Source organism: Ornithorhynchus anatinus, chromosome 19, assembly GCF_004115215.2.
Source record: "Ornithorhynchus anatinus isolate Pmale09 chromosome 19, mOrnAna1.pri.v4, whole genome shotgun sequence".
In the NCBI taxonomy this organism is placed as follows: domain Eukaryota; kingdom Metazoa; phylum Chordata; class Mammalia; order Monotremata; family Ornithorhynchidae; genus Ornithorhynchus; species Ornithorhynchus anatinus.
The window spans coordinates 19,390,169-19,415,296 of record NC_041746.1 but is presented as its reverse complement, the minus strand read 5'-3'; the positions used below and the strand labels follow the sequence as shown (position 1 = coordinate 19,415,296).

The 25,128-nt window shown below is 43.4% G+C and overlaps 1 protein-coding gene across 1 annotated transcript in view; it reads left to right on the top strand.

The window, feature by feature from the left end:
• Window positions 1-24,607, top strand: part of RPF2 (ribosome production factor 2 homolog) — a 33,051-nt gene extending 8,444 nt beyond the window's left edge. Inside the window, exons 4-10 of the mRNA XM_029047434.2 lie at window positions 3,233-3,272; window positions 4,279-4,360; window positions 9,511-9,587; window positions 11,886-11,985; window positions 14,064-14,166; window positions 22,657-22,801; window positions 24,171-24,607. Of these exons, the coding sequence (XP_028903267.1) occupies window positions 3,233-3,272; window positions 4,279-4,360; window positions 9,511-9,587; window positions 11,886-11,985; window positions 14,064-14,166; window positions 22,657-22,801; window positions 24,171-24,362 (739 nt within the window). The 3' untranslated portion in view covers window positions 24,363-24,607. The remainder of the gene's footprint in view (window positions 1-3,232; window positions 3,273-4,278; window positions 4,361-9,510; window positions 9,588-11,885; window positions 11,986-14,063; window positions 14,167-22,656; window positions 22,802-24,170) is intronic.
• The last annotated feature ends 521 nt before the right edge of the window (window positions 24,608-25,128 follow it).

Sequence of the window (25,128 nt, the reverse complement as noted above, 5' to 3'; positions counted from 1 at the left end):
TTGTAGAAAAATGATCCCGGCAGCAGAGTGAAGTATAGACTGGAGTGGGGAGAGGGAGGAGGTTGTAAGGTAAACAAGGAGGCTGATGCAGTAATCTAGGCAGGATAAGATGAGAGATTGTATTAATGTGGGAGTTTGGATGGAGCGAAAGGGCAGATTTTAACAGTGTTGTGAAGGTGGACTGACAGGATTTGGTGACGAATCGAATATGTGGCTTAATAGAGTGCTCAGCATACAGTAAGCGCTCGATAAATATCTCTGAATGATTGTCTCAGTTGGAATACCGTTACCATCCTTCCTGCCCCAGAAGCCCACAACCTCGGTATCATCATGGACTTGTCTTTTAAGGCTCCTGTTGAAACTGCCACTGAATTTTGCTGGCTTCCTCCACAAGATTTCCTGAATCCTCCCCTTCATCCAAGTGACCTCCACCCTGTTTTAAGTTCTCACCAGCTCTGAATTAAGTTACTGCAACAGCCTCAATCAGTCGTATTTATTGAGCGCTCACTGTGTGCAGGGCACTGTACTAGGTGCTTAGAGGACTACAACACAAGAATATAACAGACATATTCCCTGCCCACAGCATCCTCCTCACTGTTCTTCCTGGTTGTCATTTCTCTAAAACATGGTTTGGTACAAATCACTCCACACCTCAGAAACCTCTAATTCAAGCAGGAACTCATGATCGTTGACGTTAAGGCTTTACGCCAGCTGTTTTCTTCCTATCATTGACCCTCTTCACCTGCTTCTCTCTATCTTGCACTCTTGACTCCTCCCAAGTCAACTTTTCTAACTGTCCTTCATTCTCAGGTCGCTAATACCCGAGCCCTCCTCATGCCCTTCCCCTGCTGGACTTCCTCCTGAAATTCACCAGACCTCATTTTTTCCCTCATCCTCAGAGCCCTCCTAAAGTTTCCTCTCCTCCAGGAAGTTTTCCCCAATTAATTTCCATCCCATTCATTTGCTCCCATGGCTTCAACTACCATCTTTATGTGGATGATTCCCAAATCTCCACCTCCAGCCCTGATCTCCTTCCCTGCAGTCTCACATTTCTTCCTGCATTCAGGACATCCCTACTTGGGTGTCCCACCCAAGTCACCTCAGTCTGAACATGTCAAAGACATGTCCTCCCTCTGACTTTCCCATCACTGTAGGCAGCACCACCATCCTCTCTGTCTCCCAAGCTCATAACCTTGGTGTTATCCTTGACTTATTTCTCTGTCATTCAACCAGTGTATTCAGTCTGTCACCAAATCCTGTCGGTTCAGCCCTCACAACATCACTAAATACACCCTTTCCTCTCCATTCAAACTGTTAGCATATTAATTCAAGCCTTTTCCTGTTCTGCCATGATTACTGCAGCAGCCTCCTTGCTGACCTCCTGTCTCTCCCCACTCCAGTCCATACTTCACTCAGCCCCCTGGACCATTTCTGTATAAAACGGTTCAATCCATGTTTGCCCACTCCTCAAGAACCTTCATCCACCTCTAGATCAAACAGAAACTGCTTTCCTTAGGGTTTGAAACACTCAATCACCTTGTCCCCTTCCTCTCATACCTCACTGATTTCCTACTACAACCCAGTTCTGCACAGTTTGCTCCTCTGATGACAACCTACTCGCTATACCTCGATCTCATCTATCTATCCACTGACCTCTCCCTCACCATCTGCCTGTGGTCTGGAATGCCCTTCCTCTCTGTTTCCAGCAGATGATCGATCAGTTGTATTTATTGAGTGCTTATTGTATGCAGACCACTGTACTAACTGCTTGGGAGAATGCGATATAACAGTATAACAGATATGCCCACAATGAGCTTACAGTTTAGAGGGCGAGTTTATAGTCTAGAGGATCACTCTAGACTGTAGAGGATTAACTCTCCCTATCTTCAAAGCCTTATTGAAATCAAAAGACCTTCCCCCAACTAAGCTCTCATTTCCTCTTCTCCCACGTCTTTCTGCTTCACTCTTGCACTTGAATTTGCACCCTTTATTCACCTCTTGCTCAGCTCCACTTCACTTACATACATATCCATAATATATTTATATGTACTAATGTCTATATCCCCCTTAGAGTGTTAGCTTGCTGTGGGCAGGGAAAGTGTGTACCAACTCTGTGCTTAGTATGGTGCTCTGCTCACAGTAAGCACTCAGTAAATACATCTGATTGACCCCAAGTTGTCTCAGTCCAGCAGCCATCATTACCACCTATGTCTAGCTTGAGCTACATAAAATACTCATTTACTCATCTTTCCAAGTTCTTCTATTAGCTCTTCCTTCACTTACTGGCACTCTTGTAAATAATTTGTCTATTTGTGTTTCCTGTTATTTTGTAAACACTTTGAGGCCAGGCACAGGGTCCTTTAATTTCTGTTGTACGAGGCTCAGGTACTCTTGATTGAAACCAGTGATTGGGTAAAAATAATTCAGGGAGATTCATTTATTAGAAAAAATAAAATGTAGATCCTGAAATTTGTAACTGAACCTTGAACAGAAACTAAAATGCACGGTGTTGGTTAAGATACATCTGAGGTGAGGGAATCCATAGTGGAAGCTAGTGAAATTGATTTTGTAGTGTCACTAGCTGAAGTGGAGTACACTTTGCTCAGTTTGGGGGGAAAGGCAGCAGTTAAGCTGCCTTCCATCCCATTATGTATTTTAATTTCTTAGCTGTCATTCACCTAATCTGTTTTAATGTTATTCATTCAATTGTATATATTGAGTGCTTACTGAGTATATTGTATATATTGTATATAATTGTAATTGTACATTGTAGTATAGTATAGTAATAGTAATTGTATATATTGAGTGCTTAATGAGAAGCGCGTGGCTCAGTGGAAAGAGCACGGGCTTGGGAGTCAGAGGTCATGGTTTCTAATCCCAACTCCACCGCTTGCCAGTTGTGTGACCTTGGGCAAGTCACTTAGCTTCTCTCTGCCTCAGTTACCTCATCTGTCAAATGGGGATTAAAACTGTGAGCCCCACGTGGGACAAACTGATCACCTTTTATCCCCCAGCGCTTAGAACAGTGCTTTGCACATAGTAAGCGCTTAACAAATACCACAATTTATTTATTTATTTTACTGAATGCAGAGCACTGTACTAAGTACCTGGGAAAGTACAATATAGCAAAAGAAAGAGAAACTCCCTGCCCATAACGAGCTGACAGTCTGGGGGTGGCGGGTACAAAGAGAAGTATTACCAAAAATATTAAATCGTTTTTGTGTCTCCTTAGAAAAAATATTACCAGACCATTTGAGGATCAAACATCACTGGTGAGTGTAAAATTCATTTTCTACATTTATAGAGTCATTGAGTCTTTAATAATGTCGGTGTAGGTCTTTGCTTGGTTATAACTTCATTCATAACTTGGGTCTTGCTATTTTTGTCTCGGGTAGGCATCCTCTGCTAAATTGAATACCTCTTAAGTAACATATGGGTAACCCTTTCTTCTGCTAGGAACACTGCTTCTCCCTTAAGGATTTTCAAGCCCATTGTCCCACCAACTACTCCAGACCTCCTTTCTTAAACCTTCAGTGCCCTCCCACTCCCCCCTGATGACCTGGCCAAATACTTTGACAAAATCAACACTTAGGCACAAGGTCCCCCAAATCTCCCCAGCTCCACACATAGCCACAGTCCCGACCATCCACCCTACAAGTCACAGCAAGAACCAAAGGCATCTCTGTGCTCGCTGCAATTCCCGGCTTCTGAGCTGCTGTGAATCATGAGAGCCAAGCCTTCTGTGGACATCACCCTGCTCTTTAGCTACTCTAGCCAGGCTCTCAAAAAGGGGGAAGAGGAGCCCCACGGATGTAGCTGCTACTTTAGCAGAATCCTAGGTTGGGAACTGGGCCGATTAGAATATTGGAGATGAAAAGTTCAGGAGAAGGGAGAAGAAGAGAACCATTTGGGAGTAAAGCCCCCAATTGTGGTCTGCTTTCTCCCTGATATAGAATGGTGCTTGGCACATAGTAAGCACTTAACAAATACTATTATTATTATTATTATAACAGCAGGTCCAGGGAATAGTGCATGGAGAAAATGGAAACCCTATCTGTGTGTGATTTGATGTTTTCATAATCTTTTAATAAAGAATTCCTAATGATTTAATTGCCGATTTTCTTAGAAGGGTATATATATGATGTATGTGTGCTGTGAATGTATGTTATATTAAGGATAGTTTTCTTAATTGGTCTTATGAAAATTGAAGTTGGGCTCTTTTTTGAAAGTTTCTAGTTCAGATCTCTTTCACTGAATCATCCTCCTTTGGTTTTGTAGGAATTTTTTTCAAAGAAGTCAGATTGCTCCTTATTTATGTTTGGCTCACATAATAAGAAGAGGCCAAACAATCTAATAATAGGTAAGGTGATCACTGGGGATGGCAGGGTGACAGCACACTGAAGAGAAGTCACGATTAGTGTTCTGTCTGCTTCTACTTTGTGTCCTTGAATAAGCCATGTATGATTTCCTTGTTTGGAAAATTGGCACACTTGTGTGCTTTATGAGGTTGGGAAAAGCTCATAGGCAGGGAACATGTCTATTAACCCTGTGTTATTGTACTCTCCTGAGTGGTTAGTGCAGTTACGCTGCAAACTATAAGCATGCAATAAACAACACTGATTGATTTAAGAATAAATCAGAGGGATCGGCAGTAGGCTGTATGAAGCCCACCTGGTCACTGTTGTAGCCCTTAACCAGGTCCAGGTTAAGGCCCTGGGCTATTTGATTTTGGGGACTCCACAAAGGTATGTGTTGCAGTGAATGACTTTATTGTGCAACAGCTCTCCCCCGCTCTTCACCCCAAAATCACAGCCAGAGCCTCTCTCCCATCATTCCACAACTTTGCTCCCGTTTGTCTCTGCTGGACTCCTGCCAGGAAATGGAAGGGGGCAAACAGGGACTGGGATGGACATCAGCCCCCCCAATGACTCACTGGAAAGACCCCCAGATGGCGAGGAGAATTCTCCCTCCACCCTCAACCCAATTTTCCCCACCCTTCCCTATTGAAACTGGCTCCTTCTGCCTGCTAGGTTAATGTAGGTGTCTGTCACAGCCGGAACTGGGCAACTGGAATTGAATGGCTTTTGGTCACCACTGGGGTGCAGAGGGACGAGGGGAAAGACTTGGGCACCGGCAGTCCCAACCAACTTGACGTTCACTAGCTCTAAGTCCTGCTGTGGACATTCATTCATTCAGTCGTATTTATTGAGTGCTTACTGTGTGCAGAGCACTGTACTAAGCGCTTGGAAAGTACAATTCAGCAACAGAGACAATCCCTGCCCACACAAGCTCACAGTCTAGAACCGGGGAGACAGACATCAAAACAAGTAAACAAGTGTCAATAGCATCAATGTAAATAAAAGTAATTATAGATATATGCACATCAAAACAAGTTAACAGGAATTAATGTAAATAAATAGAACTATAGATATGTACATATATACACAAGTGCTGTGGGGCAGGGAGGGGAGAGCAAAGGGAGCGAGATGGGGCGATGCGGGTGGGGGGGAGCTGAGGAACAGGGGGGCTTAGTCTGGGAAGGCCTCCTGGCCTCTTACCCTTTTGCTTGCTGCAGTCGATCAGTGATTTGATAGTATGTCTCGAGGGCCTACAGGGGAGAGTAAGATAGCTGGCATAATTCCGACCCTCGAGGAATTTACAATCTAGCAGCGGGGACAAAAGTTAAATTGCAGGTAGGGGAAGCAACCATGTATAATCTTTAACTTAAGTGGTATGGGGGTGGGATGAGATGCTCTAGGGAGGGAAAAATAGGATGGAGAGATGAGAGGTTACTCAGGATAAGTTTGATGAAAGAGATGTGAATTTAGTAGGGTTTTCAAGATGGGGAGGGCAGTGGTCTGTCAGATCTGAAGGGGAAGGAGTTCCAGGCAAGAGGGAGATTGTGAATAAGGGGTTGATACTGAGAAACATAATAATAGTAATAGTATTTAAGTGCTTACTATGTGCCAAGCACTGTAGTAATAATAATAATAATGTTGGTAGTAATCACTGGGTAGACACAAACTTGAATGAGGTAAGGCACAGTTTCTGTTCCTTGTGGGATTTACAGTCTAAGTGAGCCCTTTGAGACTGTGAGCCCGTTGTTGAGTAGGGATTATCTCTATCTGTTGCCGAATTGTACTTTCCAAACGCTTAGCCCAGTGCTCTGCACACAGTAAACACTCAATAAATATGATTGATTGAATGAATGAAAGTGGCGGATGAACAAGTATTGAATCCCCATTTTACAGATGAGAAATCTGAGGCACAGAGAGTTAAGGGTCTGCCTTCTTCCCTTCCTGACTACTATTTTCAAGTGCTTACTCTCCAGTGGCTCTTTTCCTCTCCATCTTCAAACATGCCACCTATCTCCTACCCTTAAAAAAACCAACCAAACAAACCCTTTTTGGACCCTAATACTTCATTCAACTCTCACCCCATCTCCCTCTTCCCATTCTTGTCCATACTACTTTGTTGTTTACATCTGCCTCCATTTCCTCTCCTCTTTCTTCAACCCCCTGCTTTCGCCCCTTCCATTCCACTGAAGCTGCTCTTCTAGGTCACCAGCGTCTTCCTTCCTATTATGGTAGTGAAGTGCTTACCATGTGTCAAGCAGTGTTCCACATCCTGGGGTAGAAATAATTTAGTCAGGTTGGACACAGTCCCTGTCTCAATCGGGGCTCACAGGAGAACAGCTGTCGAATCCCCATTTTACAGTTGAGGAAATTGAGATACAGAGAAGGTAGGCGACTTGCCCACGGTCACACAGCGAGCAGTCAGCAGAGCCGGGTGTAGAACCGGGTCATCTGATTTCCAGACCCATGCTTTTTCCACTAGGATTTACTGCTCTTTCTTGCCAAGTCTAACTGACTCTGTTCCATCCTGATCTTTGATTTTATTGCTATTGTTTTTGTCTGTCTTACTCCCCCAATTAGACTGTAAGCCCGTCAGTGGGCAGGGATTGTCTCCATCTGTTGTCGAATTGTACATTCCAAGTGTTTAGTACAATGCTCTGCATATAGTAAGTGCCCAATAAATACTATTGAATGAATGATCTCTCAGCAGCCTTTGGCCCTGTGGACCATTCCCTTCTCCTGGAAATCTTATCTAACCTTGGTTCTCTGACAGTGTATACTCCCGGTACTTCTCCCTCTCTGTTTATTGCTTCTTAGTCTCTTTCCCTATGTTGTCTTCTGCCTCCCATCCATTAACTCTGGGTCCCCTCGTATTCTTAGTGGATACCCTCCTTTGAGGAGCTCATTTGCTCCCTCAGCTTCACCCACCATCTCTCCGCAGATGACTCCTAAGCGTACCATTCTCCTCTGCGATTCTCTGCCTCCATGACATCTCTCCACAGATGCTTCCCCCGGACGTCAGGCTCAACATCGTCCCACCTGAGCTCCTTATCTCCCTTCCCGAATCACCGTCTCCACTTAACTTTCCTGTCACTTTGATCAAACTTCCATTCTCTCTGCCTCACAAGCATGCAACCTTTGCGTTACCCTTGACTTACCTCTTTCAAGCTGCCTATTCAGTCAGTCACCAAATCCTGTGAGTTGGGTTCTTACACTCCTGCCAGAATCCACCCCTTCATCTCCATCTAAACTGCCACCTTGCTGGTCTAAGCACTTGTTATGCAGTGTTGACGAAAAGCTCAGCCTCCTCGCAAACCTCCTTGCCTCCAGCCTCGCCTGTTCATCTTCACTCTGCTGCTCATCTGCACACGTCTCCCCACACTTCAAAATCCTCAGCAAGAGACCTTGCCCCAACACTGGCCTTGGTAGTGGTACGAGAGAGCGTGGGCCTGGGAGCCAGAAGGACCTGGATTCTAATCCCAGCTCTACCGCTTGTCTGCTGGGTGACCTTGGACAAATCACTTCTCTATGCCTCACTTCCCTCATCTGTAAACTGTTGATTAAGACTGTGAACCCCAGGTGGGGCATGGACAATATTCAACCTGATTACTTGTATCCACCCTCAGGGTTTAGTACAGTACCTGGCACATAGTAAGCGCTTAACAAATACCCATTAAACACGAAAAAGCAAGAGAGGCAGGCAGATAGCAATCTCCACTGGCAGGTCTGCTTCACCTGCCCCCCGTTCTCCACCGTTCCTCTCTGGAATCTTTGTGACTGGCTTTTCTCCACCCCTTCCACCCCCTCTAAAAATTACGGTGGGATCTGGACGCAGGGAGAGGTCCCACAGCTGTGATTTGCTGGCTCTTAAGGACATCGGGCTGTACTGGGGCTGGGTTGCCCAAAGAGGTGGCACCCTCTTTGAGTCAGTCCGTCAGCCAGCCATCAGTCAGTCAGTGGTGATTATTGAGTGCTTGCTGTGTGCAGAACACTGTACAAAGTGCTTGGGAGACTAGATTCGGTAGACACATTCCCTGCCCATGACGATCTTACAGTTTAGAGGGGGAGACGCATTAATATAAATAAGTAAAATTAGCAGCAGTGTTTGAGTGGGCAGGGAGCTGGCTGCTGCAGGCTGGACATGCTGCCTCGACCCTGGCCTGTGCTAGCCTGGAAAGATGGAGGGTCGGGGTGGGGGTGAGGTAGGCAGGGCAAGGATAGGTTGAGGAGCCGAAGCTGACCCCCAAATGTACGGCACCACGTAGTCTCCCACCCTCCTCCCCATGCTCTTTCATCAACTATACCCTCCAGAGAAATGAACGTTGGCTCCCATGTATGTACAGTGTTGGAAGGAGTGGTAGGGAGTGGTCAGGTGGGGACTGGAGTGGAGTGAGTTAGGATGCTCTTTTAGTGTTGTCCCTTGTGGTGGTCACGTTGGTAGGGAGTGTGATTATTTGCAATGGCAGGAGTTGGAACAGTGTGGCTCCAGGTCCTCCCTGCAGCTGCAGCCCCCGCCACCAAAGCCCCTCCTGCTTTAATCAAGCCCCACTTCCATCCCACTAGCTTGGTCCCTTTGTTGCAAGCGCCCATTTCTTCCCTCACACTACTTCCAACTCCAGGTTGGGGTTGAAAGATGGACATCTGTAGCTTTCCCCTGGTTTGACTGTCTTTTAGATTAGCCTGGGGTAACAGGTTCCCCACATCTTTCAAAAAGTCTGCTTTGGGAAATTGCGGTGAGTCTTCGTGACTAAGAACCAGGCGGGTGGGGTGTGAAAGAGGCTTGAGAATCCCAGAAGTTGTGAGGGCGGGCTATCCACTTCCCACCCCCACAATACTCGTATACCCTCCATTCCAGGCATTTTCAAACTACTTGGCCTTCCCTAGTATGAATGCTTCCAGGACAGGTACAAATATAAAAATCATATCAATGCTCAGCACGAGAAAGCCACAAGTTCATCAATTAGATCCCACTCTTGCCATATACCAGATACTTCCAGATTACGGAGGTGGCAGAAAAAAGTATTTGGCAGCAGTAAGTCACTGAGAATCATACTATCTGTCCCTAATCATTTCAGACCTGCAGGAAAGAGGACATTTTTGAAGCTGTGGTGAAGAACAACTGTTCAAGGAGAAATTTTTTGTGTCACTTTTGTAGGTCGGATGTACGATTACCATATCCTGGATATGATCGAGTTGGGCATTGAGAAGTTTATGTCTCTGAAGGATATTAAGGTAAGATGCTTCTTCAGTAATATTTCCTCTAGACACTAAGCTTGTTGGGGGCAGGGAATATGTCTGTTTCTTGTATTGTACTCTCTCAAACGCTTAGTACACAGTGGCATTCAAATGCGATTGAATGAATTTCTCTTCAGTCTTGATGTCTGGTGTCCTCTGCTGGTGAACACATCAGTCTTAGAAACTTGGAAACTACCATAATGTGTTTTGGCTAGAACTTTGTTAGGGTGTTAGGGAATTTTCAATTGCTCCTATATATGGCAGAATTACTTAGACCCCACCCCCCCCCCCGACCCCTCATTTTATTGCGCTGCTAGTAATGTGACCCTTTCGATTTAACCACCCTATTTATAGGGTTGTTGCATTTCTCCCGCCCTGCATCCCTTGTATTTTATAGTTAGCTGAAGATAGAATAAACATTTTACCTCTGGATTTTTATCAGTCAACCCTTGTTCCTGAGATGAGTGAGAAAATCAAATAGAGATGTAAAAATAAGCACCTTAAATGACTTAAAATTAGGAATATGAAAGTACATAGAAATGAACAAAACATCTTTTGTGCTGTTGCAGTAAATATTATTTATTGGTTCCATTTCAGTGCAGTTAACATTAAAAAAGGATAATAATTTCTGTGTTAGATATGCCAAGATCTGCTCAGGCTGTAGTTTTGTCTCACGTTGGTCCTTCTGGCTTCATATGTTTCTGTTTATTATTATTAATCATATTTATTGAGCACTTATTGTGTGCAAAGCACTGTACTGAGCACTTGGGAGAGTACACTAGCACATCAAACACATTCCATGCCCACAACGAGCTCAGTCTAGAAGCTGTTTATAAAATTTTTCTGAGCAGTGTGTTCAGAGTTACTTCATGATCGCTTTGTTCATTTTTCCTCCTGTGAAGAACATTGTCATTTAAAATATTTTCCCGCAAAAATACTGAAAAGTCATATTTTGCCATTTTGACAAACTTCCTCGGACCGAGAACCCACAACTTAACTGCGTAGCCTGTTCCACTATTTAACAGCTCTTACAATTAGATTGTTCCAATCTAAATTTTTTTTGACGTTTCAGTTCATTTTTATTTTATTCTGCTCTCAGAGTAAAAGCTGGTTGCTGTCTTCCATATATTTCTTCCTATATATGCAAATAGTTGATTAGATCACCTGTCGTCTCTTTTCTGAACAGCCCCTATTTTCTTTCTAACCAGGCTTCTTTTCCACCCCTTTAATCATCTTCATACTTCTTCTAAACCCTGTCCAAGTTCATTTCTTAAGCTGTCGAGACAAGAATAAGGCCAAGTTCTACACTGAGTCCGACCTCTGCTTATTGGAGTGATTTCTCAGCAGTTTCCACATCTCAGAAGAATAGCCCAGATGTTTTTTTCGGGTGTGAATGTCAACTGGATTGACATCAGGTTGAAATTGACTAATAAAATCGAAACTGTGGTGCATTGGCATAGTAATGTGTGTGAAGAACTGTACTAAGCCCTGGGATAGATACAGTACAATCAGATCAGGCACAGTTCCTGACCCCCATGGGGCTTGCATTCCAAGGGGAAGAGAGAAGAGGTATCTAATCATTACTTCAAGTATGAGGAAACTGAGGCCCTGCGAAGTCGTGAACTTGCCTATGGTCGTAGCAGACGAGGGTGGAGTCGGGAATAGAATGCAGGTTCCCTGATTCTCAGGCCCGTGCTCTTTCCAAATACTCTTAACAAATAGCAATGCTCTCAGCAAATACTATTCTCATTATTATTATTATTCAACTAGGTCACTTCTCATTGTATGTTTCATAACTACAATGGAATAAATTAGGTGTTCATTGTGGTGTGATCTGCATTAAAATCAGTATGTACAGTGCTGCAGCAGCAGCGTGGCCTAGAGGAAAGAGCCTGGACCTGGGAATCAGAAGACCTGGGTTCTAATCCCGGCTCCGCCGCTTGTCTGCTGAATGAACTTGGACAAGTCACTTAACTTCTCTGGTCCTCAGTTTCCTCATTTGAAAAATGGAATTTAATACCTGGCCTCCATATTTAGACTGTGAGTGTGGCACAAGGGATTGTGTCCAACCTGAGTATCTGGATTCTGTCCCAGTGTTTAGTACATTGCTTGGCACATAGTAAGTGCTTAATACCATTATTATTATTAATAATGTTAGCCCAATCGTTTGTATATTAGAGGGAAAAAACCCCTTCAAACTTGCATGTATTCGGGAATATGCAGATTGAATGTCTGGTGTGTAAAGTTGTCTGAAATCGGGTCATTGTTTTTTAACAAAAATTTTATGTCTAATAGAACAGCAAGTGTTCAGAAGGAACAAAGCCCATGTTAATATTTGCCGGCGATGCTTTTGACTCAAATGAAGAATATAAAAGATTGAAAAGTCTTTTTATTGGTAAGAATTTCGACTAATTGCAAATCGACGATAGAATAGAGAAGTTCTAGGAACACTGTAAGTTCCTGTTAGTCCAAGTCTTTTGTTACTAATAAGTAGCAAAATCAGTAAATTTGATCATTGATTTGCTTTTCATAAGTAAGTTTAAAATCTATTTCTCAGAAAGACCCCGATTTTGCTGAGGCTAAGCATGTGGCATGATTTTTGCTTCTAAAAATTGTATGTATATTACTGGGACAGTTATGTACAATTGTGTGCACAAACCTCACAGATTCAACCCAGAATTCATGCCTTGAATTACCCATGAGTGATCACCTATGCTTTTATATGCCTGACCATATGCCTGTTCAATTTAAAAATTGGATTCTTGACTAAATAACACTGGTTTATTTCCTGACCTCTTGTTTTCATTTCGAGTTGTAAGTGAAGTACACTAGTTCAGTTTTTAGGTTTTCCTTTGAATGTACTTATACTACAAGATGCTCTGTGGACTTTATGGGAATTGCACAAGTAATTGGAGTTTAAAAAATTTGTGTGAGTCTAACAGAGCTAGATTTTTTTCCTGCACTAATTTTCAGACTTTTTTGAAATGCCCCCATGAATCATATTACCATTTCCTACAAAAATAGGGAGTGCCTCATCTTTGTAGGACAGGTCCCGTGGGAGGCAGCTTCCCTTCCCCACCCAGTTGGAAGGAGGGAGGGAGGGAGGCAGGGTTGGAGGAAATAGGAGGGAACTAAGAAATCACTCTTCATTTCAGAAGGATCACCAGTTCAGAGAGCATCTCTCTGGGAGCATTGCATAGTCTCATCTACCAGCTTGAGAGCGTCTTGCTCCACTGGGGCCACTGCAAACTGTTTCATGTCTCAAGTTTATCTTTCCTTTACATTTTGCCCTAGTAATGACCATAGGTTCACTTCCACTGGTTCTCATTTTATTCTCCAAAAGATTTGTGAAAAGCTGTGAATTCTTGTCCATTTCTAAGCCAGTGGTATGGAATATTCTGTAAATAGCTTTTTCCCCAACTGAGTCGATATCACAGATGCTGGTCTCAAAAGAAGCAGAGATTTTAGGTTTGTTTTTTTCATGTCTTGTGCACCTCATTGCCTTGAATTTTGGGAAAAGGCATGCGACCACTTCTTTGAAATTTCAAGGAACACTGGGCAGGTCCCCAAACTTATTTTTTAGGAGACAGTTTGTCACATCTTTCCTCTCCATTTTGTGCGCTTTGCAGTTAAGACTTTATGGTGATAGACATTTTGGCTAATTTGCCTGCTTGGTTGTTAAAAAAAAAAATCTTGAAATTTGATGGGGGAGACCGTCATATTCAGTGCTAAGTAGTGGCAGAATGGGAGGAAAATATCACAACTATAAAGGAGCATGGTTTGATGAACTAAACACATCTAACACCTAGAGGGTGAACGACCTAAAGAAAATCTTTCACTACATCGCTCTACCCAGACACCACTCTTAGTTTGTTCCATGAAAATAGTTCTGAGTAAAGGAGTACTAAACAAAAGTCTAGTTTCTTGTAGCAAATAATGTAAAATACATTCATGCAGTTCCAAGAGCACAGTAAATAGGTAGTCGAATAGAAACTTAAATCTGTACTAATAATGAAAGATTTTGAATTAGATTTTTTGGTGTCCATAGGTAAAGTCAGTACTTAATTTTCCCAAGTGTTGCCTCTCGTCCTTTTTAACCAAGTAGTGCATTTCGCTAATAGGTAAAACATTATCATTACCCATACCGAATAGATATTATCTGTTGTTAAATTGAAATGGGGTATAATCACTATTGATGTCAGTCAAAATAGCTTCAAGGAATGGAGGGAGTGCTTAGGCCAAGATAAACTTCGCTGTGATCTTGGAGAGGGTAAACACTGAGATTTATGCTGATACTAATATTCAGTAGTACTGCCCACTAAAGGTTTAAATGAGAGATGGTTGCAGAGTTTTCAGCTCTGTAAACAAAGCAAAATTTAGTTTTCCCCAAGATGCATGCCTTTCCATATGTGTTTGCTTGCAGCTGAATATAAGAAATCGGTTGTAATCTTGACTACTGCAATGTGTTTATAGATTTCTTTAAAGGACCTACCGTCCCAAATATTCGCCTGGCTGGTTTAGAGTATGTTCTACACTTCACCGCCCTGGGTGGAAAGATTTACCTGCGTTGCTATAAGTAAGTATGTTTCAGTGTGCTTTGCCTTCCCCTAAGAATTTAATGGATATCTGTTTGGATTTCTCATCTTGTAATTTAAGCCTAGAAATGTGGTCAAGCCAAAATTAGCTTGGAACACATACAGGACTACAGCTTCCTACGGCCTTCTACTTTTTTGTATCTTCTCTGTCCACTTGCCCATTTCCCCTTTCCTAAAGTCATATGAAATGATATTTAACTGACTAAAGGCAAAACCGTTCATTTCAGCATACTTCGTGACCGTAGCGTATTTTGTTGTTGAGGGCCTATATGCCAAACAGGGTGACCTGAGGTGCGAAGCTTATTCCGAGTCAGCCTGCTCTGCTTAACAGAGGCATGAGTGGGGATGTCAAAGTTGGGGGTGCCCTGCTGAACCCATTTCCCAGAGCCAGTAGTGGGGTTGATGGTCAGGCCCGGTCCAGCTTTGTTTTTTCTTCACTGTCAGGACGGAAGAAGCAACAAGAGAATTAGATGCTGGCATTAAAACAAGCTTCTGATCCTCCAGGAAACACGTAACAAGAAGCAGTATGGTGTAGTGGGTAGAGCACCGGCCTGGGAGCCAAAAGGTCATGGGTTCTAGTCCCGGCTCTGCCACTTGTCTACTGTGTGACCTTGAGCAAGTCACCTCACTTCTCTGGGCCTCAGTTAGCTCATGTGTAAAATGGAGATTGAGACTGTGAGCTCCTCGTGGGACAGGGACTGTGTCCTACCTGATTTGCTTGTATCCGTCCCATACTTAGTACAGTGCCTGGCACATAGTAGGTGCTTAACAAATACCATTATTATCAAATTGGGCTATGAGCATCCTTAGAAATCCTAGACACAGTCACTCGAGAGTTGTCATATTAAATCACACACCCGTGAAGTCATGCAGATCATGCAGCCTTAGTACTTTGAATTGATAATGAATCTGAAGGAGACAAATGATATCAACCTGCAGCAAGAGAAGCTAATACAGAACCGGAAATCATCATTAGTTCTTGTCCTGTCTCTGTGGACTCTCCTTCTCTGGCACTTTTGCAGGCTGCTCCCCTGCCTCCCACCCTCTAATGGTGAGGAGCAGCATGGCCTAGTAGAAAGAGCATGGGCCAGCTCTGCCAGTTTACTTGCTATGTCACCTTTACCATGTCACTTAACTTTCCCTGTTAAATTTCCTCAGTTGAGTCCTAATCCCTCCTACTTAGACTGTGAGCCCCAGGTGGGATAGGGTCTGTGTCCAACCTGATTAACTTGTATCTTTTTGGCACATAGTAATTCCCCAATAGATACCATATTAATGTAGCATGGCCTAGTGGATAGAGCACGGGCCTGGGAGTTACAAGGACCTGGGTTCTAATCCTGGCTCTGCTACTTGTCTGATATGTGACCATGGGCAAGTCACTGAACTCATCTGTAAATGGGGGTTAAGACTGTGAGCCCCTTTTAGGACATGGGCATAGTCCAACCTGATTAGCTTGTATCTACCCAGCACTTAGAACAGTGTCAGGCACATAATAAGTGCTTAACATACATACTGTTTAAAAACAGCGGGGGGAGGAGGGCTCAATGTGGGCCCCTGTCTGTTCTCCATCTACACCCATGTGTAGTTCTTGGAGAATTTGTGCTGCCATGGCTTTGACTATCATTTTTATGTTGATGATTTCCAAATCTCACCTTGGAAGCCCTGACCTCTCCCCTTCTCTGCAGTCTTGGATTTTTTCCTGTCTTAAGAACATCACTTGTATATCCTGCCGACACCTCAAATTTATCACTTCCAAAACAGATTTCCGCATCTTCCCACTCAAATTCTGTCCTCCCCCATCTTTCCCATCACCATACCCAACACCACTATCCTCCCTATCTCAGAAGCCCATAACCTTGTTATTGTCCTCAGCTTATCTCTCATTCCATCCATTCATTCAGTCTATCACCAAATCCTGTCAGTTCTACCTTCGCAACTCTAAAATCCGCCTTCCTATCCATCCAGTCTGCTCCCACAGTAATCCAGACCCTTGCTATATCTTGCCCCAATTGTTGCCTCTGCCTCCTCACTGACCTCCCTACCTCCTGTCTCTCCCCCTCCCAAACCTGTACTCTGCTATCCATATCGTTCTTCAAAAAAACTGTTCAGAAACTCTCCCCACTTCTTAAGAGCTTTCACATCAGATAAGAGCTCCCTAACAGCTTTGAGGCACTCAATCAACTCTCCCTGTCCCACCATACCGTACTCGCTTACAACCACACACCCCTCCTCTAACACCAGCCAGTCACTGTGTCTTGATCTTGTCTAAGTGGCTGCGGATGCCTTGCACGAATCCTCCCTCAGGCCTGGAACACCTGTCCCCTTTGTATATGACAGACCACCATTCTCCCCACCTCCAAAGCCTTACTAAAATCATATCTCCAACAGGCCCCAACTAAGCCCTTATTTCCCCTACTCTTTCTTCCTTGTGTGTCACCTATGCACTATACCTTTTAAGACCTTGAAATTCGCCCCACAGCCCTCTCTACATATCCATAGTTATTGTCGTATCTCTCTCTCCCTCTAGACTGGAAGCTCCTTGAGGGAGGGAACGTGTCTACCAACTCTGTTGTATTGTAACCCTCCCAAGTGCTTAATGCAAGTGGTTAAGGGGTATGTAGCACTGAGTACTGTTGCAGACATTCATTTTCTAGGCAACCTCGAGCCAATCAATGCAAAAATTATCCAGGAAATAGGAAACAAAATCAAGGTCAGCATGACTTTTGGGCAAGATTGTCAAGCGGTAGGGTGGCAAAGTGGCATCAGACTTTAGATGTATGTGAGATCTACAGCTCTTGTAGCCAGAGCTTCAACCAGAGCAGTGTGAGGGGGGCAAAAATAAAACAGGACTGGAGAGGTTGTAGACCCAAGCAGCAGCACAGCCAATCTTCATATGAACATGGTATGGACTTGGCCTTGTTTTTCCCATATTGGTTTCCTCAGGCTCACTCAGAAGTATATTTTGCTGTCAGAGATACAGGTACAACATGTGTCTGGGTTAACTGGTTTAGGCTTGAATTGGGCCATGACAGTGAACCTGGCATATGTCCAAAGCTGTAATTTTGCCGGCAGGATTTTGAACCAGAAAAAAGCAGAGGAGAGGAACCTAATGGCCAAATGGCCGGAGCCGTTCTCAGACTCCACATCCTAAAGAAAATTATAAGGGTTTTTTTGATGTTATTTTCTTTCTTAATCCAGGAGGCTGTGGGACTGGATGAAGCAGGAAGGTGCTCCTGCTAAAGCCAGTAGTTTCCTTTTGAAGTAGAGTGGAAAGCCAATAATTTGGATTGAGGCAAGTTCACAGAATGTCAAATAATTTATTCAGTTATATTTGAATGCCTGACAGCAGAAGGGGCTAACATACGGCCCACAGGCTGAATGCAGCCCACCTGTGGGTGAAGTATGTCCCGCCTGAGATTTTTAGTGACCTTTTTTTAGCCAATTAGCTAGTGTGCGTAATAGTAATAATAACTGTGGTGTTTGTTAAATGCTTACTATGTGCCATGCACTGTTCCAAGCACTGGAATGATAAGCAAATCGGGTTGGACACGGTCCTTGTCCCACATGGGGCCCATGGTCTCAGTCCCCATTTTACAGATGCGGTAACTAAGGCACAGAGAAGTTAAGCGACTTGCCCAGGGTCACAAAGCAGACGTGGTGGAGCTGGAATTAAAACCCAAGTCCTCTGACTCCCAGGACCATGGTCTTTCCACTAGACTACACTACTTCTGTGAATTACTAGGTCAGTAGAGCCTATTAAGAATGGAGATGTGCCCTGGCTGAATATATCCCAGTTTTTGAGAGTAGTTCAGTGTGTTAAATACCAGTTTTCTCATTGGCAATTAAAATTGATCAATGACTAGTACTAGCCAATGTAACTGTCCACTTAGGCACAAAATATATCCTTAAAGTTACCACAGTTATTATCTATTTGGATAATCTATGCTGAATTACTACCTCTTGGGCACTAAATGGTAGCCTGGGGTCCCAGAAGAGTTCATTTAACTTGCATGGATGAGTTTTTATTCGCAGAGGGTAGTGCAGAGGCACTTTAGATCAGACCCATTAAGAGACATAAAACAATTTTATTATAGAAAGTTATGTAATCACTTATAATTGCAACTCTCTATTCCTCTGCTGCTTCTGCATGTTATATTGGGTGGTGATGATCTTCAACTCCAGAAGCACCGTGGCCTAATGGAAACAGCGTGGATCAGGGAGTCAGTGGATCTGAGTTTTAATCCTGGCTCCTCCACTTGCCTGCCGTGTGACCTTGGGCCAGTCAGTTAATTTCTCTGTGCCTCAGTTTCCTCAATTGTTAAATGGGGATTCAGTACCTGATCTCCCTCCTACTTAGACCATGATCCCTATGGGGACAGGGACTGTGTCTCATATGATTAACTTGGACCTATCTCAGCACTTGGGAACAGTGTTTGACACAGTGCAAATTATTATTATTAATGGTATTATAATTAATGGTATTAATAATACCATTATTGTTATGGGTAGGTGAAGATTTTACTTGTATGCTGAATAAAGAGTAAGGGTTCCTAGTTACATTCAGGAGCACCAAGATGTTCAGTAACTTTCAGAAAAGTGCTTTCCCTTAGGAAAAAAACTGGTGCTTGATAGTACAATGAAGAGAAGAATTTAATTTTAATCGCCAGTAAGCTCTAACTCGTTGCAGAAAAGGTAATCAATTTGGACACAGTCCGTGTCCCACGTGGGGCTCACAGTCTTAACCCCTCATTGCACAGTTGAGGTAACTGATGCACAGAGAAGTCAAGTTCAAGCATCCATTCCAGAACATCTAAAACTGTTAAAACCAATCAGTGGTATTTATTAAGCATGTACTGTGTACAGGACACCGTACTAAGGATACTTCGTAGGCATGTTCCTTGCCCACAAGGAGCTTCAAGTTTTAGAGGGATTGAAATCGTGCCTCATGGTGAACAGAGATTGAATTTTAGCCTTTTACCATGAAAGGTGTAAGGACATGGTGATTTTCATAAACACATCTCTCTAGAGCTTAATTTAGAGGAATTTTGAACCTCTCTTGAAGGAAATTCACCCAGTTGTGTCAGAACATGTGTTTTTAGTGCCCATTTTGACTGGAATGTAGTTAGGGAATGAACTATTTAGCTGTCTTTCATAGTTAAAGAAGACACCACAGATTGTGAAATTCACCTGTGAGCGCATCTGCGACCGAAGGGACCAGTGTGGGGCCTGTGGTTGTGAGTGTCCCCTGTCGTGTTGATGTTTGCCGTGCCAGTCACTGTTTTCACTTTGACCTCCTTTCATTCCTTAGGAAGCATTTGCTCGACAAGGGTCGTTCCTTTCTTGATAGCGGTAGGCTCTACCCATCTACCATTGGTAATAATAATAATAATAATGTTGGTATTTGTTAAACACTTACTATGTGCAGAGCACTGTTCTAAGGTCTGGGGTAGATACAGGGTAATCAGGTTGTCCCACGTGAGGCTCACAGTTAATCCAGGAACATTTTCAGCTGGAACGCAGCATTGTCTGAAGCTTTGGTTTCCCAATTTCTTGTCCCCAGACAGTAGATCTTTGGAGTATCATGCTTTTGCTCACTCCGCTCATATGGCCCCAGATGGCCGTATTAATGTAAGCATAGCTTTGATGCTAGAACACTGCCTTCATTCCAGGACTCCATTGTTTGGGATCTTGCCTTACCATTTGATATCATGTGTGGCTGGAACTGCACAAGAAACTGGACGTGGCACCTGGGTAGATTCCAGGGCTCACAGCTGTCGAGAAGGTTGGACAAACTCCAGCTTTAATTTAGCCCGGAGCCTGTTACCACACTGCCTCTGCACGTTAACAGCTGGCCAGTGGATGTTCTGTCTTTGATTCGGCTTTCTACTTCCTTGTCTCTCTCTGCACCGTTAATCAGTGTGCAGTCTAGGTAAACAAATTTTATAACAGCATTCGACTTTACATTACCAATATAAATTTTTGGTTGCTTGTATTACTTCCCTGATGCCAGGTATTTTCTTCAATGGGACACAGTGGATAGAGCATGGGCCTGGGAGTCAGAGGGATATGGGTTCTAATCCTGCCCCTGCTGCTTGTCTGCTGTGTGACCTTGGGCAGTTTACCTCATCTGTAAAATGAGGATTGAGACTGAATCCCACATGGGACAGGGACTGTGTCCAACTTGATTTGCTTGTATCCACCCCAGCGCTTAGTACACTGTCTGGCACATAGTAAGCATTATTCATTCATTCTTTCAATAGTATTTATTGAGCGCTTACTATGTGCAGAGCACTGTACTAAGTGCTTGGAATGTACAATTCGGCAACAGATTATTATTTATTCATTCGTTCGTTCACTCAATCGTATTGAGCGCTTACTGTGTTGAGAGCACTGTACTGAGTGCTTGGAAAGTACATTTTGGCAACAGATGAAGACAGTCCCTACCCAACAATGGTCTCTCAGGCTAGAAGGGGGAGACAGACAACAAAACAAGTAGACAGGCATCAATAGTATCAAAATAGATAAATAGAATTATAGATATATACACATCATTAATAAAATAGAATAATAAATATATACAAATAAACACAAGTGCTGTGGGGTGGGGATGGGGTACAGCAGAGGGAGGGAGAAGGGATGATGGGGAGGAGGAGCAGAGGGCTCAGTCTGGGAAGACCTCCTGGAGGAGGTGAGTTCTCAGTAGGGCTTTGAAGGGGGGAAGAGAGTTAGTTTGGTGGTTGTGAGGAGGGAGGGCATTCCAGGCCAGAGGTAGGACGTGGGCCAGGGGCTGACGGTGGGAATTTGGCTGAGGGTGGGATAGGCGAGAACGAGGCCCCGTGAGGAGAGTTTAGCGGCAGAGGAGCGGAGTGTGTGGGCTGGGCTGTAGAAGGAGAGAAGGGAGCTGAGGTAGAAGGGGGCAAGGTGATGGAGAGCTTTGAATCCAATAGGGAGGAGTTTTTGCTTGATAGGAAGGTTGATAGGCAACCACTGGAGATTTTTGAGGAGGGGGGTGACATGCCGAGAGCGTTTCTGCAGAAAGGTAATCTGGGCAGCAGAGTGAAGTATAGACTGGATTTATCGGCAGCCCTTAACCCTTAGCTGATTTGGTGAAGCAGTTTATAATTTGATAGACTATAAGTTCTTTGAGGGCAGGGATCACGTCTACTAAAGTGTCTCCGTATTCTCCCAAGCACACAGTCCAGTGCTCTGCAAAAAATGCTCAGTAAATACTGTTGTTTGATTTGATGATCACTTGCAAGTCGTCTTGGGCGTGGGCCTCTCTGTATCGGCCTACAGAAATACTTGAATGATTTGTCTTTAGTTAGGACTCTGGATGGTGCTTAAACTGCATTGAGTTGGAAGAGTTTCCCAGAGGAGCGGGAGCCAATTCCAACACCTGCTTCTAGGACTGCAAAAGGGCTAAGCCAGCTACACATCTGTTAAGGAATCTCTTATTGATCTCTGACCACCAGAGCTTGTTTGGATCCTGTGAGAATGCAGCCCCCCAATTTAAGAGAATTGGGTGAACTCAGTTTTTGTGCAGGTTACTTTCACTCATTCTCCCTGTTTTAGTAATTATTCCTTTTTTTAAAAAAAAGAAAGTTGCCCCATTTTTTTTTTTTACGGCTCACACACTCTCAAGGATATTCATGCAAATGTGCACCTCTTGTCCTTCACCTTCAAATCTGACTACTGTAGCCTCTGGCAATCCTTCCTCCTGAAAGGCAGGGCTCTGAGCTCAGCAGTGAAAAGGGATTCCGTTCTTCCTGACATCTCTGAGGCTTGACTGACCATGTCATCCCCCCATTTGAGCAAGGTAGCAGGGTGCTGTGTGTGTGTCCGCCAGGCCCCAACCAACCCTGCAGACACCACTAGCATTTTACTCATTTCCATAAATAAGCAAACTAATTGGCGAGTTGACTAATTCAGGCTGTCACACAGTCAACCAACCAGTCGTATTGTTTGAACATTTAACAGTCTACTGTATTAAGCGCTTAGAAGAGTACAATACAGTTGAGTTGGTAGACATGACAAGGAACTCAGCCTCACTGCTCTTAGGAACATATCTGTAACTTATTTATATTAATATCTGACTCCCCCTCTAGACTGTAAGCTCGTTGTGGGCAGGGAACGTGTGTACGACGTCTGGTATATTGTACTCTCCCAAGCGCTTAATGCAGTTCTCTGCACACAGTAGGTGCTCAGTAAATATGATTGACTGATTGGAGCTTACAATCTCATGGGAAGTCTACTGAAAAGTGTTATTTTTAACCTTTTTTTGTGGATATAGTCTTTTTAATTGATTACAAAAGGTATCCTTTCCTGAAATGTAAATGACAGTGCATTTCTTGCTGAGTCTGGTTCTTTTAGTTTGGGGAAAGACTGTACTGTTTTCTAGCAAAAGCCATGATTGTGGAGGAAGTGTAGGGATTCAAAAGCAATCTCTTTTATTGCATTCTCTTTCCCTGAAGGTTGTTACTAAAGAAGTCAGGTTGTCGGACACCACGGATTGAACTGGAAGAAATGGGACCGTCATTGGATTTGGTCATGAGGAGAACTCATTTGGCATCCGATGACCTTTATAAGTTATCTATGAGAGTGCCCAAAGCCACCAAGGTATCTAATCTATTTGCCTTTTTTGTTATAGAGTTTCTGAAACAAAAATCCAACCGAAGATAGCAGCGTAGTTCCGCTGTGCCCTTACATTCATTTCTGATGAGTCCTAATCTTTGCCTTCCAAAAATTTAGAGTGAAAAGTAAGATAAATATCAAAATATTGAGGAGAAAAGAAAGAGTGGCAGAGCATCTGAGAGGAGATGGGATGGTTATGGATTTCTCTGCTCCTTTAAGTCATGATACCTGCTGCCTCCTTACTTTTAGGGAGCTGTGCATTAGGTGGTTCTTAACAAAGTCCCTTGATTTGTAGAAGCTTAATCTGGCAAGGACACTGAGATGTTCTGGTCCATTCTGTTGCCGCTAGGATTATCTTGTTCCAGGCTGATGATCTTTCATCTACCCCAGCCCTTAGTACAGTGCGTAGCACATAGTAAGTGCTCAATAAAATCATAAAAAGCCAAAGCCTAGATCTTTTAGGATAGGTGATTCTCTCGTCTTCTATTACAAAACTCCAAAGATGGAGTCTTTAGAGTATCCTTTAGTAGCCTGTTGGAGTCACATAGTCAGTACAGGTCCCGATAATACCTTTCTGGCTATTTTCGATCTGTTAAAATCCATTGCCTCATGTTCTGTCCTCATGGGGCATGGAGGATAGGTTTGCATCCTCTCTTGAAGACAGTCATTATAATTGCACTGAGCATGCCCTTCTTGGAAGAAGGGCAGTATATGAACCCCCTACAAATGGTAGGATTAAGCAAGGGGAGGATGCTTTGTTAAACAAATTGGGGCTTAATTTCTGCCGAAATGATTATACATAGGACACACAGGGATTATTCGTTGGCTGTCAGACCACTTTTGTTCGATCACTCTACCAAAAAGATTCCTTGAAGAGTAGTTTGAAAATAGGGCGAATTCTAAACACAGTGAAACGCGCCCTATTTTTGAAGCATGTCTTCCAAAAGAAATGAAATAACCGGGATTTGAGAGGAGTAGGGCTCTTACAGTATGGTAGATAAGGGGGCTCAGCAGCTCATTCAGTAGATAAGAGGATTGCATTAAGGTTAATTTGGGAAACTAGTGCTCCCTGGACAGGTTGGGGATTGAGGAGATGGCGAGAAAGGACTGTTGGATGGTCCAGGATTTCAGATCCCAGCTCTCGGGTCTCCAGCCGCACAAGTACGCAGGCCTCCCCTGGGCCAGTTCCCATGTGTGAATGGCAGAGACTGGCCAATTATCCCATTGTTTTCCCTTCCGTGTCTAAATTGGGCTGACTTTAATCCCTCAGTATCGTGCAACTCTTGGCACTTACGGTCGGTAGATAATGTTCTTGGCCAGTAGTAACTGACACGTGTGGATCATTGTTTTCTAGCCAAAGAAGAAGAAAAATGTTTCCCATGATACTTTTGGCACAACCTACGGAAGGATTCACATGCAAAAGCAGGACCTGAGCAAACTGCAAACCAGGAAAATGAAGGGGTTAAAGAAAAGGCCTGCAGAAAAGTTAGTCGAAGGGAATGAAGAGAATAAACCAAAAAGGACAAAACAAATTACCGAAGCTTAAAACTTCAGGTGGTATTGTGGAATACCGTATTTTAAGCGCTTGATGGAGGGAAGCTCAAAACTGGTCTAAACAAACTTGTCGCTTTGTATAATTTCATTCGGTGGTGAATGTATAGTTGACATTATGATTGTTCATTCTCTTGTGTCTTGATATGTGAAGACATTTGATGAACTTAAAAACTCTGCTCCAGTTGCAGCTCTGCCCTTCAGAAGAATAAAGAATATGTGCTTGGTTTTTTTTTCAAAGTTCTTTACTCTCTTATCAAGATCGTGATAAAGAGAACACAAGACAGGCCTGGGATTACTGGAGGTTGTGGATGAGTGACATATTTCAGATGTACTGTTTTTTTCTTGGTATTGGATACATTTCAGGAAGAATTGTTAACATTGAAATTTGGGAAAACAGGCTGAAACAATCAGTCTTTATCAAGATTTAGCTATCCAGTTTACCTAGACCTTTTTTGTTTGCCTGTACCATGCCTTTTGACCCATTTAATTATCTGTTAATCGATTTGTCCCGGGAAAGCGGGGCTAGGGAAGCAGAAAAAATCAGGTCATTTTTTGGCTACTTTTATGAAGCTCTGTAGACTGCAGGGAGGAGTTTGGAAAAAACAGACTGGATGAAGTTTTGGCGTTCTTTGTGGATTTCTTTTATCCAGACTTTCCCTACCAACACTTATTACAGACAATGAGAAGTGGTTGTAGTATATGGTAGACTGAACACTGTGGGAAGTTTTAAGATCATTACAGTTTCTCTTTGGATAGAA